At 40.5% G+C, this 16,641-nt stretch overlaps 1 protein-coding gene across 2 annotated transcripts in view; it reads right to left on the bottom strand.

Moving 5' to 3' along the window:
• The window catches only part of ANO6 (anoctamin 6), a 210,420-nt gene that overhangs the window by 34,520 nt on the left and 159,259 nt on the right, over positions 1-16,641 (bottom strand). For both annotated transcript variants that reach the window (XM_036865316.1, XM_036865317.1), the window contains 3 exons: positions 13,586-13,646; positions 4,141-4,283; positions 1,877-1,954 (listed from right to left, as the gene is read on the bottom strand). In XM_036865316.1, coding sequence (XP_036721211.1) covers positions 1,877-1,954; positions 4,141-4,283; positions 13,586-13,646 — 282 coding nt within the window. The remainder of the gene's footprint in view (positions 1-1,876; positions 1,955-4,140; positions 4,284-13,585; positions 13,647-16,641) is intronic.

The raw sequence follows: 16,641 nt of genomic DNA, 5'->3' as shown, positions 1-16,641 counted from the left end.
CACCTACAATTGAAAGACTCCAACTATCAAAATGAAGAATAAAAAATAAAAATAGAAAAAAAAATGTATCTATACGTAGGTGTAATTCATTCAGAACTATGCGTTGTTTTCATATAAAATATTTTACATATTAATTTTATTCTTAAGCCTATCAAAATCATGACATTTTTACATGTCATAAAATATTTTCATGGACATACTTTTTCATGGCTGCACAATATTCTACTGTATGAAGGGTTGGAAGGAGGACATTTTGGCTGAGGTTTTATATATATATAATATATATAATCAATATTTATATAACATTTATATATAAACAAAAATATTATTTATGTATTATATATGTGTATATATATATATGTCTGACTTTTACTTGCCATTGTTTTTTTTTTTTTGGTTTTATTTTTTCTTCATTGAAGAGGGTTTGAATAAAATGTTAAAATACTTATAAATTTCATAATATATGTGAGCTATAAAACTTTGCAGTAAAATGAATGTCCACATACCTCCCACCCAAATTTAAAAATACATTATTACTACTACCATGGAGACACATATTATATATGTGTATATATATATATATATATGTCTGACTTTTACTTGCCACTTTGAAATACTTCCTGATTAAAAGTTTTTAAAAGCTGAATTAGTGGATTAAAGCATATGAATATTTTTGACTTTGACATGTACTGCCAAACTGCTTTCTAAGAAGGCTGGAGCAGTGTAAAAATCCAATAGCATACGTATGAGAGTACTATGGCACTTAAGCCTTACAAACACAGAGTCTTATCACTTGACAGGTGAAAAATTGTATTTCACTTTAATGTGCACTTATTTAATTACCACTGAGGTTTGACATTTGCCACGATATTTTTTCCCTTTCTGAATGTGTATTCATCTTCTCTGCCTTCTTAGCTCCTGAGATTTTTGGTGTTGTCTCAGAAGTGCTCTGAAGTATTTACGTATTGAAGGAATTAGCCCTTTGCCCTATTTGTTAACAAATATTTCCTCTGGTGTTTTGTTTAAACTTAGGACGCTTTTGATGTATGGAAATCTTTAAATACTTTCCTCTGAAACTTCTTCCACATCTAGAGATTGTATATTCATCAATATTTATTTCTAGTTTTTTATGGTATTACTTTTTAAAATGTTTTTTAATATTTCTGGAATTTATCACAGTATGTGGTTCATAGCATGATTTCAATCTTTTTTTCCCAAATAGCTAACAAGTGTTCCATTACCCTTTATTGAATAATCTTTACTTATCTCTCTGATTTGTAATGCCTTCCTTTTCATATATTAAATTATTAGTGAGCCCATATCTGGGCTTCATGTCCTGTTCTCTAAGCTGGCTGTTCTTGAGCTAATAAAACTCTCATTATATTACTTATTATTATATTACTAATATGACTTTATTAATAATAAACCCAAAACTAATTTCATAAGTTCTGATATTTTAGAAACATTGTCTTTTTATCTAGAATCATTTGTTTAAGGCCTCTTTCATGTCCTTCAGTAGTTTTTATGTTTTTTTTTTATAGTTCCTATTATCTTTTTGTTAAGGCTATTCCTAGACATTTTATATTAGTTGTTACTCTTGGAGAATTTTAGAATTCTTGATGCCTCCCGTCTGGTCTCTTCATTAGAAACTTGAAAATCCTGAACCACAGATCTGATTTAAACAAATGAGGTGAAAGGAGCTGGAAGAGCCACGGGTAGCAGAAGATATTGTGAAACCTTGAGAGTTGCTCCATGTGGTGGCTGAGTTGTTCTCTGGAAACAATCTTCTCTATGAAGCTACATAGTTTCCAGCTCGACTTTCAGTTTTCTCAACATTTAAAATTAGATACTAGAAAAATCTGTGGCAGATTCTTACCCAGAAAAAGACAGCACTGGCACAGAGGGTTATACGTATACACTTTCCCCAGGTGGTAAAGGGAATACGCTCTTCTTCCTAATTAAAAAAAGAAAAAGAAAAAGAAGTTTAGTCAATCAAGGGATTCCTCCAATGAAATGATTTTTCTCCTAACTGGTCACTGAATCCTAGGCTTAATTTTTTTTAAAAATTAGTTTTCAGACACAGCCTCCTTACTCATAATTGCATGTTTGCTTGTTAACAATTTCAGACATACACACAACAAAACATGTTTAGTGTTCATTTTAATAATAGTTTTTGAAAATGCAAATGTGAATAACAAACTGTTTATCTGCCATGATCTGAGCTCAGGAGTCTGGGTATCTGACAATACCATTCCTGAGCTTGTCTTAGATTTTAGAAGTGACTGCAGTGATAACCCAGAGTCTGTGCAGGACAGAAAGTTTCACAGATGTCTGCAAGTACTAGGGAGCCAATGTGTGTGTTCTGGTTGAGCTTTATGTATTAATTAGGTATAACTATGAATTTTTAGAGTGTCCATTTTATAGTTTATATGAATATATGTAGATTTTTCTAGAAATGAAATCAACAGTGTGATTATAGCTGCAAACAGGTACATGGCATTTACTCTGTGCCAGGTGCTATTCTAAGTAGGTTCTATCCATTAACTCAATCAATCCTTACCACAATCATATGAGGAAGCAACTTTCTTATTCCTGTGTTACAGCTGGGGAAACTATGGCACAGAGAACTTAACAAGTTGTCCAAGATCACTCAGCTAGTAACTTGCTATGTTCAGATACGAATTCAGACAGTTTTGTTCCCAAGGCCTCACCACCACACCGCTGGCCTCTCTAGACATTGAGGACGTGTTCTCAATCAAGGTAAAATGAGGAAGAACGATAAGGAGAAATGAACCTTCATCTTCAATTTTTTAACAAGCAATGTTACAATGGAAATTTAACTTATTAGTTGGCAATTTTAAATTTAAAATGGACAGATTTAAATTTCCAAAATGTCTTTTCTTCAGTATGTTTTGTATGTTGCCAATAACATAAGCTTTTGTTTTTCAGTATTCAAAAACGTTATGAACATCCGATTTTGTCTAAGTTTCAGCTTCCGTTATGTACAACCTTTCACCAACACATGCTTTGACCCCCATCTTTCGTCGTAAACAATGGGAACTATTCATAATGGGGATTATTTAAAACTTGTTACACTGTAAAAGACAAATGTCATTTTCTGTTGGGTAACTGAACCTCATTTTTTTCCATTTATAAAATGAGGAGGTTGAACTGCTCCCTCCAGACCCTTTTACTGCCAACATTCTGTAAATCTGTGAGTTAATTTATAAAGTCTATGGTTGGAGACATTTTCAGATGCTTTTGATAAAAGCATTTTCTTTCCAAGAGTTATTCATATTCAAAACCTACTGTCCTTATGCTGATGACTACAAGTACAATTAGCTCCAGATTTTCTGTGTTGATGGCAAGAGGCAATAATGCAGATGATTGAAAAAAATTGTCTTTCACTGGCTTTGGAATGCTTATACAAAGAGATTATATAGTTTTATTTTTTAATTCTGCAGCAGCAGTAACAGCAGCAAATTTACCTTTCCAATTAGATAAAATGATTAGCACAGGGCCTGAATATAGTTTGGCCTCAACAGATGTTTCCCTTCTTCCTCCATCCTTTCTCCGATTTTAGGATAAGAGTCACCCTACTCTGTGCACATACCAACCAGAAGGGGGAGCAGTGACCGAGGCGTAGTGCAAGACAAAGGAACTAGTCTACGATGAAAAGGTGGCTGTAATAATGAAGGACCATGTGAAAAACTGAGAATCAACTATGAAAACCAACGTGTCTTTCCTTCTACATCTATGTCATAGAGTCTAATTTTTATTGGTACTATGAAAGGACACAAATCAACGCACCTTTTCTTATACATTTATGTAAGAGGTTTTTTTTTTCATTTTTGTTATTATGAAAGAAGGGGCCACATTTATCTCCTGTGCCTACTGTTCTTAGCAGTGCTCCTTCACTTTCACTGTACATTAAAAATCACCAGAGCAGCTTTAAAAAAAAAAAATCCTGTGCCAGAATGCACCCCAGGCCACTGAGTACCATCAGAGTATATAGCAACAGAAGACGGGCGTCAATATTTTTTAAGCGCCTGCCCCTACTCCGTGATTCCAATGTGCAGTCAAGGTTGAGAACCCCTGCAATAAATAGACTGAATTGCATCTAGATAACATACTCTTTACCTGAGTGATCTCATTTATCACCACATGAGTACACCGTGCCTCATATTCTGGCCGGGGTTGTTCTTCCTGCTGTAACTCGACAGTGTCCCATTCGTACTCAAGTTCTGCCTGGCGCCGCTTCCAAAACTCCAAAAACAAGGTAACTACCGAAGAGAGAACAGCATCATGTGGATCTTCAGTGATGACTGATGCTTCAGAAATCTGTACTGAATACTATTAATTAGCCACAACACTTTTGTATATGGTCAATAAAATCTAATTTTACTTATTTATAGGCGATACTAATATCTAAAAGAGAGAAAAATGAGTTAATGCTTTTCTTAAAAGGAAAATGTTGATAATTTATTCAACTTGTGAAAACAGACTATAGGTCATGGGAAGGGTAGTAATGGGATGGTCAGAAGGCATCTGATTGTGTCTACTGCTAAAGCATCTGCTCCTAGCACATTATTGCCAACAAAAAAACACAAGCAACTATTATAATTCAAAGCAGTTCATGGTCCATCCTTTAGTCTGCTCCTCCTTGCACCCCTCTCCCTCTCTTCCTTCCAAAGGGCTTGGGGGTGCAGGGATGAGAATGCTTCAGTGGTCCCCAAATCTTTATTTTCCACCACCCAAGTCACCCCAATTAAAACAATATTCTTAAATGTGGAAAACTGATATTTTTCTCAATCTTGTGTAAAGTATGAATAAAATAATTTTCAGAAATCATTATTTTTCAAGATTTGTAACTTCAAATACTAGACAGAAACAACATTAAATGTTCATTGAAAATGTGGTTTCAGGGTAAATCCCCTAGGTCCTTCTTCCAATCAGACTGTTACCCCTAAGCCCTTCCTATATAGAAATTCTGGAATAAACACTGTTCCATCCACAAATATTTTTAAGTCTCTACTACGTGCTGAGAATAAAGAGAAAAAAAAGATATGGTCCCTGCTTCAAGGAGCTCCTAGGTGTATAGGAATTACAGTGAAGTGATAGTTACAGTGGACTTTTAAGACAGCTGTGATCAAAGTAAGCACGAGGTGCTCTGGGCACACAGAGCTGGAATGTAACAAGGCTGTCTCAGAGGAGGGGACCACTGGGATGAGTTTTGAGATGCCTTAGAGCTGATCAGGTAAAGGTAGAATGTTAAGGCCATTTCCCCCTAGGGAGCCGTGCGTGCAAAGGCAAGAGACCAAAGAGACCCAGGTACTTTCCAAGAGCTGCAAACAGACTGGAAGGGAGCACAGGGTGTGGTGAGGCGGGTGGGACAGCCAGGTGGAGAGATGGCAGGGGCACATCACGAAGGACTCTGTGTGCCTTAAAGGTGGAGGAGACATTGAAGGAAGTCGAGAAAGAGACTAGAGGCAGGGAGACCTACTGGCAGGTCCACGATGAGGCCTGCTTCAGCCGGGAGGTGAGAGAAGACGGCGTTTTAGCAGGTAGACAGATTGCATGCAGGTGTGATGGAAGGGGGAGAAAGAGGTCAAGGATGCCCGCCAGCTTTCTGGCTTTGGCGATGTCCTAAATTCTAGCGCCATTCCCTGAAATAAGAAGGGCAGGAAGAGGAGCAAGTCTGAGAGAGAAGATTACCGATTCGGTTCTGATCAGCTGCCTGTGGGCCACAGGGGAGATACCCGGTAGGCAAGTAAAAGTCTAGAACTCCAGAGAAAGATCTAGGCTGAGCTGAGAATTTTTCCTGTTTCCAGTGGCAACTGGGGCATGAGTGGATGAGCTCACTGAAGGAGCTACGGAGGGGTAGTTCTCACCCTGCCTGCACGTGAAGCACTGAGAGCTTTTGAAAAATACTGAGCCCAGGCACCACCCCCGAGATTCTGATTTTATTGGTCTGGACTGGGTCTGTGCCTTGTTTTTTGTTTTTGGCAAGCTCTACTGAGCAGTCAGGGTTGTGAATCAACCTGTAGAGAACAGGGAGCCTTTGAGTGCAGAGCAAAGACCAGCTGCCCTGAAATCCTGCAGACCCCGCTGCAGGCAGCCGGAGACATGGGGGAAACCTCGCGATGGGCCGTGAGAAACGTGAACGCAATGCTCCCCGCCGGCAAGGACAATGGAAATGCTCAAAGCACCCACTTCCCAGAGATAATCTGGACTTCGGAATCAAGTTCGAATTCTGGTTCTGACAATCATTAGAGGCATGACTACTGGTGAGAGTGCTTCAACTTCCTGAGCCCCTGTTGCCTGCCCACCCCCCGCCCCCCCAATGGAAAATGGGGGAAATAGAACCTACCTCGTAGGCTGTTGTGAGCTTAATGACATAACATCTATAAAGGCCCTCATGACCCTCTGAGGTAGCTATTATTACTATCCCTGTTTTGGACACCAAGAAACAGAGGCACAGAAAGCTTCAAATACTTGCCCGAGATAAGGATGGAGGTATCAAACCAAGGCATCCTTGGCTCCAGAGCCCAAGCCCTTCTTACGATGCGGTACTGCCCAAGCCGCCTGCTCCATAACTTGCCTTCCTTCGGCTCTGTCCCGTGGCACCCACTCTGCTGAGATGTCATCACTGCGTGCCTGCCCAGTGTCTGATTCCAGCACTGCTCCCCCAGGACACAATGCTAGTAACTGTCCTCCATCCCACCACTGCCTCTGTGGCTGCACTAACCCTCACGATGCCATTGCTGTGATGACCCGATGTTCACAAGCAAGTACAGGCGGCAGCTCAGCTTTCTGCCACAGATGCCGCTGTCAATGCATGCAAGGAGCACACAGTTAGTGGGGGAGGCCACTTCTTGTCTCCTGCTTGGCTGGCGAACTGGAAGGCAGCTAGTCCCCCTGTGCAACTTTGAAACCCAGTGTGGGAGTTATGTGAGGCTTCCGGGCCTCTTTACATAGGAATGATGTCCGCCCCCCAGGAGCCCCCCAAGTTGTAGTAGACATTGTAATCCACTGGCCCCATCAGGGAGCGGAGGTGATGGCCTATAGTCTACCAAGTTCCACCTCCTTGCATGACGGCTACAGGGGGATGAATTAACACCGGAGAGGGAAAGCTACAAAGCCCTTGGGTATTATTTCCCGACGCTCTCGGGTCACCCAAATGTGCCAAATCCTCTGAGTAAACAACTTTTAAGAGAAACCGAACTGACTCATCGGTCAGACCTCTGACAGCAGGACTGATTTGGCTGTTCCTGCTTTCAGGACAGGCCTCTTTCTCCTTCTGTGTGCCCTTCCCAGGGTAAGAGAGCATTTGTGACTCCTGACCAGAACCTTCAAAAATAGACCTCTTGGGCTTCCCTGGTGGGCACAGTGGTTGAGAATCTGCCTGCCAATGCAGGGGACACGGGTTCGAGCCCTGGTCCGGAGAGATCCCACATGCCGCAGAGCAACTAGGCCCGTGAGCCACAACTACTGAGCCTGCGCATCTGGAGCCTGTGCTCCGCAACAAGAGAGGCCGCCATAGTGAGAGGCCCGCGCACCGCGACGATGAGTGGCCCCCGCTTGCCGCAACTAGAGAAAGCCCTAGCACAGAAACGAAGACCCAACACAGCCAAAAATAAATATTAAAAAAATAAATTAATTAAAAAAAAGAATATACTTATAAAAAAAAAATAGACCTGTTTGTGGGAATGGAAGCATGGTGCCACAGCTCAGCTACCCTACGGCCTCATCTAGCCAAGACCACAGCCAACACAAGGGGCCCCTGGTGGTGAGTGTTCAGTCTGGAGAGCAATGCCTGCACCACTGAGAACCTGCCCAGCCATTCACGCCCTCGCCTCTGTCCAGGGGGAAACGAAGCATCCACGGAAGGAAAGCCTTGAGGGCACCAGGTAACTATGGACCAAGCTGCATCTGCCTGCTCCCGCTCCCCAGCTGACCCACGCTGGCTGCCTGGGCAGGTACTCCGAGGAGAGGCCCCTGCTTGGGGGAATGAGCCAGCCCTCCCTGGGCTGCATATGAAGCGGCACAGTATACACAGGAAGCCACCCACTTACGGAAGTCCCCTAGGCTCACATCTCCTTGATAAATACCATGCACCCCCATCAAACAGAAGACCCCTACTTTTTAATTTACTTGAGAATTCTACTGCCAACACTGCCTTACCCCTTCCACCCATGAAGTTCTTTCCACTCTGTGTCCCCCTCTGCAACTATGAAATCAGTCCAATGCTAGTGTACATTCTGTCCAAAAGGGCACACTTCATTCCCTATGCTGACCTCAACTTGTGCGCTTCAGAATGGACAGTACTCATGCACCCTGACCTATATTTGCTTCTGCGTTTATTGTTTATCATGCCCACTAGGATGTCACCTTCTTGAGGGCAGGGATTTGGTTTTGTTCACAGGGGAAACAGTAGCACACAGCAGGCACTGGATAAGTATTAGCTAAATGAATGTACTGTGGGAAGTCATCCCAGAAACTGGAGGACCTCCACCACCTGAAGGATGGAATCATCCACTCGGAGGGCCCAGCTGATTTCCCACTGCTCCCCGCTATGCCTGAACATCCACTGCCCACCACGCTCTGCTCCGCCAGTCATGTGGGCCTGGAGGAGCTGAGCTGAGAAGGTGACTGTTGATGGGTAAGGTTGCGGCAGCTCTAGCCTCGCGACTGCTGGGAGTTATTCAGGATAGACAGACTGAGAAATCATCATGCATACTGTCCTACTCCACCACTCACTCAAAGCACTAGGACTGCACATCAGAGGAAACCACTGGCCCTTTCCAACTTAAAGAAAGGGACTGTGGGTGAGAAAAGGGTATCTTTCCATTAATAGCCTCTTTATGAACCCAGCCTGGAAAAAGCTTTCTAAAGCCACTTTGGATACCTTCCCTGTGTTTTTTGTAATCCCTCTAAATTTTGTCATTTTCATTAAAATATTAGACATACAGATGTTTTCGAAATTTTTATTGATTTTCAATGAAGAAAATCCTCCATTTCCTCCTCTGCTAAGTAAAGAAAATTACTTTTCACTTTATTAAAAAAAAGCAGCTTACTTTCAAGAATTTGTATCTTCAAACCTATCTATTTTTAAAGGAATTTGTGAGGCAAGACATGAAAGTCCATCTGTGTTTTGGCACCTACAGGTAGGCATAGGTGAAACAAAGAGGACTGATCTCATGAGGCTGGAAGGCTGGGGCTTTCTCATTCTTGCTACAGAAAGAAAAGTCTGTACCTGTGTAGGTGAGGTAGGACCAAGGATGTGGAACCATCATTTTCTAACCCATTTTTCAGAACCCCACACAAGGCAGTACAATTATATCAAATAAATATTTCTGCATCCTTCTAAAAGTTTGCTACAATTTTATTACTATACGTTGCATTTTGTCATTGATCTAAACACTGATGACAACCAAATTATTTGCAGAACTCTTATTCTGTGCTTGTTGCTTTTCGTCTCTGGGGACCTCAGGTAATTTGCCTAATCTGCCTGAGCGTCATTTTCCACATCTTTAAAATGGGAGTGTGACAGCCATTTATTTGTTCAGTATCTATCTAGCAACAGTATCAACAGGAGATGATTTATGAAAATCAAACTACTCTTCTCACAAAAAGCAATAGAAACAATTCTAATCAGTGCCATCAGGGAGAAACAGCGGGTACCCTTCCCCTTCCTCCCTGAACTTGAACATAAAGGGTAAAAATGACTGCTTTTACCAAATCCTGAAATTGAGGAGTTCTGAGTGGGAAGTGATATAACTGCCATGCAAGGAAGAAATGGCCTGGTGACAAATAATGACTGGGTAGCAAATCCTCGAAACCTTGAAGGGCACAAACCCTGGGAGCTGTAGGAATGGGTGGGAGTTGCTTAGTTCCTCATATCACAGGGCCCAGAACTTTGCAGGGTCCGTGAAAGACCCTGATCGCCTAGTATAGCCACCCAACGTTCTGGAGCACTCCTGGGCTACATGGCTGCTGAGTCACAGTGCTGTGTGTCCCAGAGTGAGAGCACCGGGACCTGGGGTGACTGTGCATGATGCCGGACAGGAATTTCCTGTTCTGTACCTTTTGCTCTCTCTCTCTTCCTGCAATAGAACAACTGGTCGGACTCCGGTGGGGAACTCCGCACTTATATTCTCTGGCAAATCACACACCAGGCAGCTCTAGCTGACTGGTGAGAGACAGGACTCTTATACGAATACGTAATAAGAGAGAAGAAAACCAGCTTGTCCTCTTAATCAGGACATTAAACAGCTAAAGAAAATATGCATCAGATGAAGAAGATTCCCAATACACAGCGTTGGTGGCTGTAGCCAGCAATGTCGAAGGACAAGGCACACTCTGGTAGATGGGAGCATTCTGGTGGCCTTAAGAGTTTGCTGCTGAAGGGCTGAGACATTTTATTGGGCCTTGAAACTAGTCAGACCTCTTCACTCACAAAGGCAGACAAGGCAGATGAGCTCGCTCAGCCTGTATTCTAACTTCCTAACTGAGAGACTATGAGACTGAAAATACGTTTCTCGGGAAAAACAACAAGGTCGTCCTGTATAGCACAGGGAACGATATTCAATATCCTGCGAGGAACCATAATGGAAAAGAATATTTTAAAAATGCATGTATATGTATAATTAAATCACTTTGCTGTACAGCAGAAAGTAGCATAACACTGTAAATCAACTATACTTGAATAAAATAAATTTAAAAAATTATAATCCTTGAAAAAGAAAACGAAAAAGAAAACACATTTCTTAAACTCTCTTGCAGTTAGGGCTCCAGATGTGGTTTTAAAAATGCCCATCAGACGCATCTGTGTGTCACTTAAATCAGAAATGCAGCTGAATGGAAGCAAGGGTGGTTATAGACACTGTGGTATTTTGCTGGTATGGATGCAGCTGCAGAAGCAGAGACCTCAAACTAACAGTCGCAAGAGTCATTTTCTGATCTCCAAGTGCAGCTAGTTAGGGTGAAGGCTTCCTGAAATCCCCCCACCCCTCCTTATGAGCCAGGGGTCTGGGTTTTTCTGTAAATCTCTAGGCCCAGCCTAGAACTCAAAGGTGAAAATTAAAAATTGCAGTCATGCAGCCAAGAGGCTGGCAGGGAGCATTAGACAGAAGTAGGTAAGAAACAACAAGGAATGGGGAGGGAGGATACGTTCAGAACCTTTACTTCAATCGCGGTTAGTTGGTGTTTAGGACTTTAGGAGTCAGTATGAGTAGATGGAGTGGTTTGGCCTACAAGGGGGGATATTTTTCAAGTCAGTCCATGACTTGTGCTATATTTATTATAAAAGGTTTTCTACCCTCAACTTTTATAATTTCTAGGGAGCAGAAAAATACTCTGCCACATACATCTGGGCACAAAGGAGATGCTACAGGAATATGATGATGGTGATATGAAAAACTTCAGTTCTGCAATTGCAGGCTTTCTGTAATTAGGTTCACAGCAGTAGTTCTCATAAGCCAGAGGTAACAAGAAAAGCAATATCAGGCATTTAAATTAAGACTTCATCATACATACATATCCTTAAAGATACATATATGGTGCTATGAGCAGGGCTGAAATGTTTTCTGCATTCTACAACCTGATGAAATAAAAGCAGCAGCTCAATATGCCTGTCAGTTCTATAAACATGGTGTAGTTAATGATCACAGAAAGCAGGGTGGGCTAGGGACCTTGAAGTTTTTCTTTCCAGTGTCAAAGTTAGTATTTTTTGCTTTATTTTAAAAGTCTCTTTTAATTAGGGCTATCAGCATCCATTAGTGTATGGAGTTCAATAGATGTGTTAGAATTTTATAGATTATGGATCAGTGCTGAGACTGAGGTTTAGGCAATAGTTAAAAGTGACCCCACCCAAGTGTTCAGCACCTACCCTCTTACCGGGGATAAAAAAAAAAAAAAAAAAGATTATTTTACAGTGGAGGAGTACAGAGAATCTTAATATATGAACTTGATCTTTAGTCTCCCACATGTCAAATATTAGCTAGTGTTTGGTCTCCAGCCAAAACATGCTAAATGTCTGAATGACAGTGTGACTTATTAGGTAAGTTTGGCCTTCTTAGAGTTTATGCAGGAGTGGCAACTAATATCTCTTAAAAGTGTCCAACATATATACACTACCAAATGTAAAAGAGGTAGCTAGTGGGAAGCAGCCACATAGCACAGGGAGATCAGCTCGGTGCTTTGTGACCACCTAGAGGGGTGGGATAGGGAGGGTGGGAGGGAGACGCAAGAGGGAGGAGATATGGGGATATATGTATATGTATAGCTGAATCATTTTGTTATAAAGCAGAAACTAACACACCATTGTGAAGCAATTATACTTCAATAAAGATGTTTAAAAAAAAAAAAAAAAAGTGTCCAAAATAATCGGCCTGTCTGTTCTGTGATTCATTTGGGGACCCTTCATAGGCACAACCACTGCAAAAGAGAAATACCACCGAGGACACCTGTAAACAGCTGTATCTGTAAGTGAGTTGCATGTGTTGATGTGTTGTTTTCTCCAAAATAAAAGACTTGGTTCTGTCTCGTCCCCCAACTATCTACACCCTGAGCACTATTTTCCCCTTGACTTACACAATGAAATTGGAAATGCATTTATCTTTGAAAGTGGACATTTCTTCTTCTATGGTAGAACAGTTACATCAATTAAACATGTAAAAGTCTGTATTTAAATAAAATGATAATTGCCTCATTAATGTAATTAATTAATGTAACTAATCTATTCAAAATAAATAATATATAGTATTAAAGCTTCTATATACAAATTATATTCTTTAGGATCATATTTGTTCTATTTATTAAACAGAATGTTACTATTATAAGTGTAGCAGCACATACTTATTAACTACTCACTCATATAGAAGTGTATAAAGAAGAAAGCTTACCTGTAATTCTTGTGTTGCTGCTTTTCCCGAACCCCAAACCCTTGAAAGTCAGGTTGGATCACAGCTATGAGGGTTATTAAAATAGCTCCCAGTGAATCATGCCCCTGTGTATCCAGCCCTTGAGCAGTCCTCCCACCTCCTCACATTGTTGTCGGGTTGACCATGACTTGCTCTGGTTGATGGAACATTTGCAAACTTGATGCAAACACAAGCTTAAAAAACGCCTGGAGTGTGCTTCTCCTGTCTTGCTTCTCTTTGGAACCCTAAACTTCCATGTGAAGAATCCTGGGCCAGCCCACTGGAGGATGAGACACCATGTAGACCCAGAGGAGGTGGCCCAGCTGAGCCCCATAGACCAACCCCTCCTGGCGAACTATGCCTGGAGAACCTCCCAGCTGATGCAGAGAATCATGAGAAACAATAAACCTGTGTTTTAAGCCACTACATTTTGAGGTAGGTTTTTATGCAGTAATTTGATACAATGGCCTTAAGAATTATAAATGGAGTTTGGGGGGAGATGAAGTTTGGGCAATCCAAGGGACTAAAAGTGGGTTACCTTAATCGCCTATATAAAACCATATAATGCTATTTAGTTCGGTACTTGTATGATCTTAAGGTTTTTGTTTGTTTGTTTTTAGTTATGAAGCAAAAGGAAACTGAAAAAAATGAACATAACTTACCCCATACCCCCATAAATACTGCAAAGACTAGGGTTCCAAAACTGTCAAAGAGGCACAATTTCTGGAAAATACAATAATAACATATACATGAATCGTGTTCTTCACTTACTAGGATTCAGCAAATATGAACTGCTTTGTATATGCTACAGTTTGGGAGTTTCTTTTAAAGCTGTTACCTAGTTTGACAATCACTGTATCTACTACATACTTACAGATGAGATTTCTCATTCTCTTGAAAGCAAGCAGCCTCTGCTGTATTTACCAGAGTACATTTTCCAATGGAATCTTTCCATATCATGATAAAGAAATAGGCTCAGCTGCTAAGACCCCATGCTGTTGAAAGCTTCTAACATACTTTTGAAGAACAGCCTCTTTTTATGGACCATGATAGTGAATTTGAGGAAACAGAATGGCCCTAAGAGTACAATGAACTCCAAACAACTTTCAGATTTATGATTTGCATCTGATTATCCAACCCTCGTCAGAGGGCAAGTTCCTGAATTCCAGCATTTCTTGTTAAGAGAAGCACAAAGCTGGGGTTTACTTTGAGATGGCTCTCCCCCCAGGAGACAGCTCTGTTTCCTCAAATCCAATGATGACTTTTCTACCATCGCTGATGGAAGCTTCCTTTAGGATAAGGAGGCATAGATGCTTTTGCTGACGTTACAAAGGGTACAATGATCGTGAAGGAATACATGACATACTCTATTTACTAGTTCTGCTAAGTTTCCCCTTTTTGCTAGTATAAAAATAGTCTATCTCCCTCTATGAATTCCTGGAAGATCTTCCAATTAGTTACCGATTTTTCATTAGTGAGCATTTTTGTATCTCCTAAAAAGGTCTATTAAGTTAGTGGAAAAAGTGGCAAACATAATATCAACTTTATGATAGATCTTATGAAAAGTAAAGAAGACATGGTAGAAAAGGAAGCTGTAGGCTAAAAATAAATAAATAAATAAATAAATAGCAAACTTTCCAGTGCAAAAGAAAATTCAAATCTGCTTCTCAGAAAAACTCAACTTTTTTTAAGGTTCTTTCTGTGTTGCCCTGTATACTGATATAAAATGAGTAAACTTTCATCTACATAAAAATATGTTATGTTATTTTTGTAAAATAATATCCACCCACCCATCTTCTTATACATCCTTTTTCCAAAGCATATAGATACCCTCAATCATCCATATATACCCTGAGCAGAAAGCATAGACCCGAACTGTCTGTCATTCAATTACTCCTCTCAAAAATCCAGCTCAAGGAAGACAAAATTAATAAATGAGTGATCATTCTGGGGAACAATGCTCCCCACCTATTTATTCCTCTACTCCTGGGATTCTATGGAACATGATTTCAAGTCTTTTAGCTTTGACTCTTATGGAACCATCTTTTCCAAGCTGTCTTTTAATGTCATACCTTATCCCTTATTGAAAATTATTGCAGGAAAAGTCCTCAGAGAAACATTTCTGCGTGTTATAATGTTATTCTTGAAGATTCTACCCAATGTTACTCCTCTTCTAGGAATCAATGCAAACCTCTCTCTATTTGATACCTCCCTATCTGCCCTGACACCTCCACCCTCACTCCAGAAAGAGAAAATCCTATTATGCTGAGAAAAAGCCACTGGAAGCACATCTGTCAATGTTAGAGGGGGAAAAAAAAAAGGAGCAGCAAGAAAAGGCAAGTTTACTGCTAATGCCAAGCTCACCCCAGCTGCCTAGCTCAAGACGAGGGATGTGCCTTGCACTCTTATGAGAGGGAGTTAGGTGGCTTGGAGGAAGTTACCATTTTTGCCACTTGTGTACGGATCAAGGAACTGAGAGAAAGAAGAAGATGGCTGGCTGGCCTCTCTGCTCTCCGTGCCCCAGGAGCAACATGGAAGCAGGAAGTAGGGAAGAAGATAAGCAAAGAGCTTTCTTGGTAAGAAGCTTAGCTTAGCTTGCTTGGCGGGATGGCACAGAGAGGGAAAGCTGGTTGTGTTAACAGCGGCCCCAAGTCAGCATACTGCTTTAGTCAGGTGGAGCAGGAAAGAAGAGAGAGCTGTATACGCAGGCAAGATGATTTTAAGCAGACGAACCAGTTAGAAACTAGAAAAGTGACCATTCGCTATGCTTTCTTCCTGCAAAGGAACAAAATCAAAATTTTATAACAGTGTATTTCAAAGAACTAAATATTATACCTTAACCATGTTTCCTCTTTATCTTGCCAGCTAAAAAGCTAAGAACTTTATTTAATGCTCAGTCACAAAAACAGTATTAACCCTGATTACTTCCATAATTGTTTCTTCATTTCCTTGATCCTGATTTTCTATTTCTATTTCTAATTTGTTAACAATTGTGGCATACATGTCAATTAGTGAATACTCCATCTCTTTCCAAAAGGAAAGAAATGAATATAAAAATGTATAATTGAAGAAATGATTGAATTAACCAATAAGCAGAAAAGCATGAAAAGGTGCTTCTCTTTTTCTCCTTTTTTACCTTATTTTTTCATTTCATTCTTCTACTCATATTCTTTTATATGCTTCCCTCCCTTTGTGAATCACTCTGACAAGACTCAAGGGATTTTTTTTGGAAACTGGAAGAGAATGATTCATTTTTTTCCAAAACAATGAAAAAAAAATGTACACAGGGACATATTTGAAAGTCATGTGCTTAAGGATGGCTAGGTGGAGCAGAAGATACGAAAAAAGAGATGGGGGTTGGGTGTGTGAAAAATAATTTCTTAAGGAAAATGGAATTTCCATTTGTACTTTGTGGAGTACAGTTTGCCTCTGGTATTATCGTTGGCACTTGCCTTAAATCTAGTGCCTGGCGATACACACTAACTAGTGACCTTTATGAGTTAACATCACTGGAAGGCACCTTCTCTCTTACTAGCTCCAAGTCTTTTACTTTGAATGATCTATGATAGATATTTATAGTCTAGAACTTGTGTTGGTTGGGGGGGGATGGGCAATGAAATGTATTTTAATTCATAAATTAAGTGTAGAAATCCATGTGTTGACAATACCCTGCAATCACCTTAATTAAGGGGTGGAATAATTTTCCAAACATAGAGTT

Source organism: Balaenoptera musculus, chromosome 10, assembly GCF_009873245.2.
Source record: "Balaenoptera musculus isolate JJ_BM4_2016_0621 chromosome 10, mBalMus1.pri.v3, whole genome shotgun sequence".
Taxonomy (NCBI): Eukaryota; Metazoa; Chordata; class Mammalia; order Artiodactyla; family Balaenopteridae; genus Balaenoptera; species Balaenoptera musculus.
This window is presented reverse-complemented; position numbering and strand designations above follow the sequence as displayed.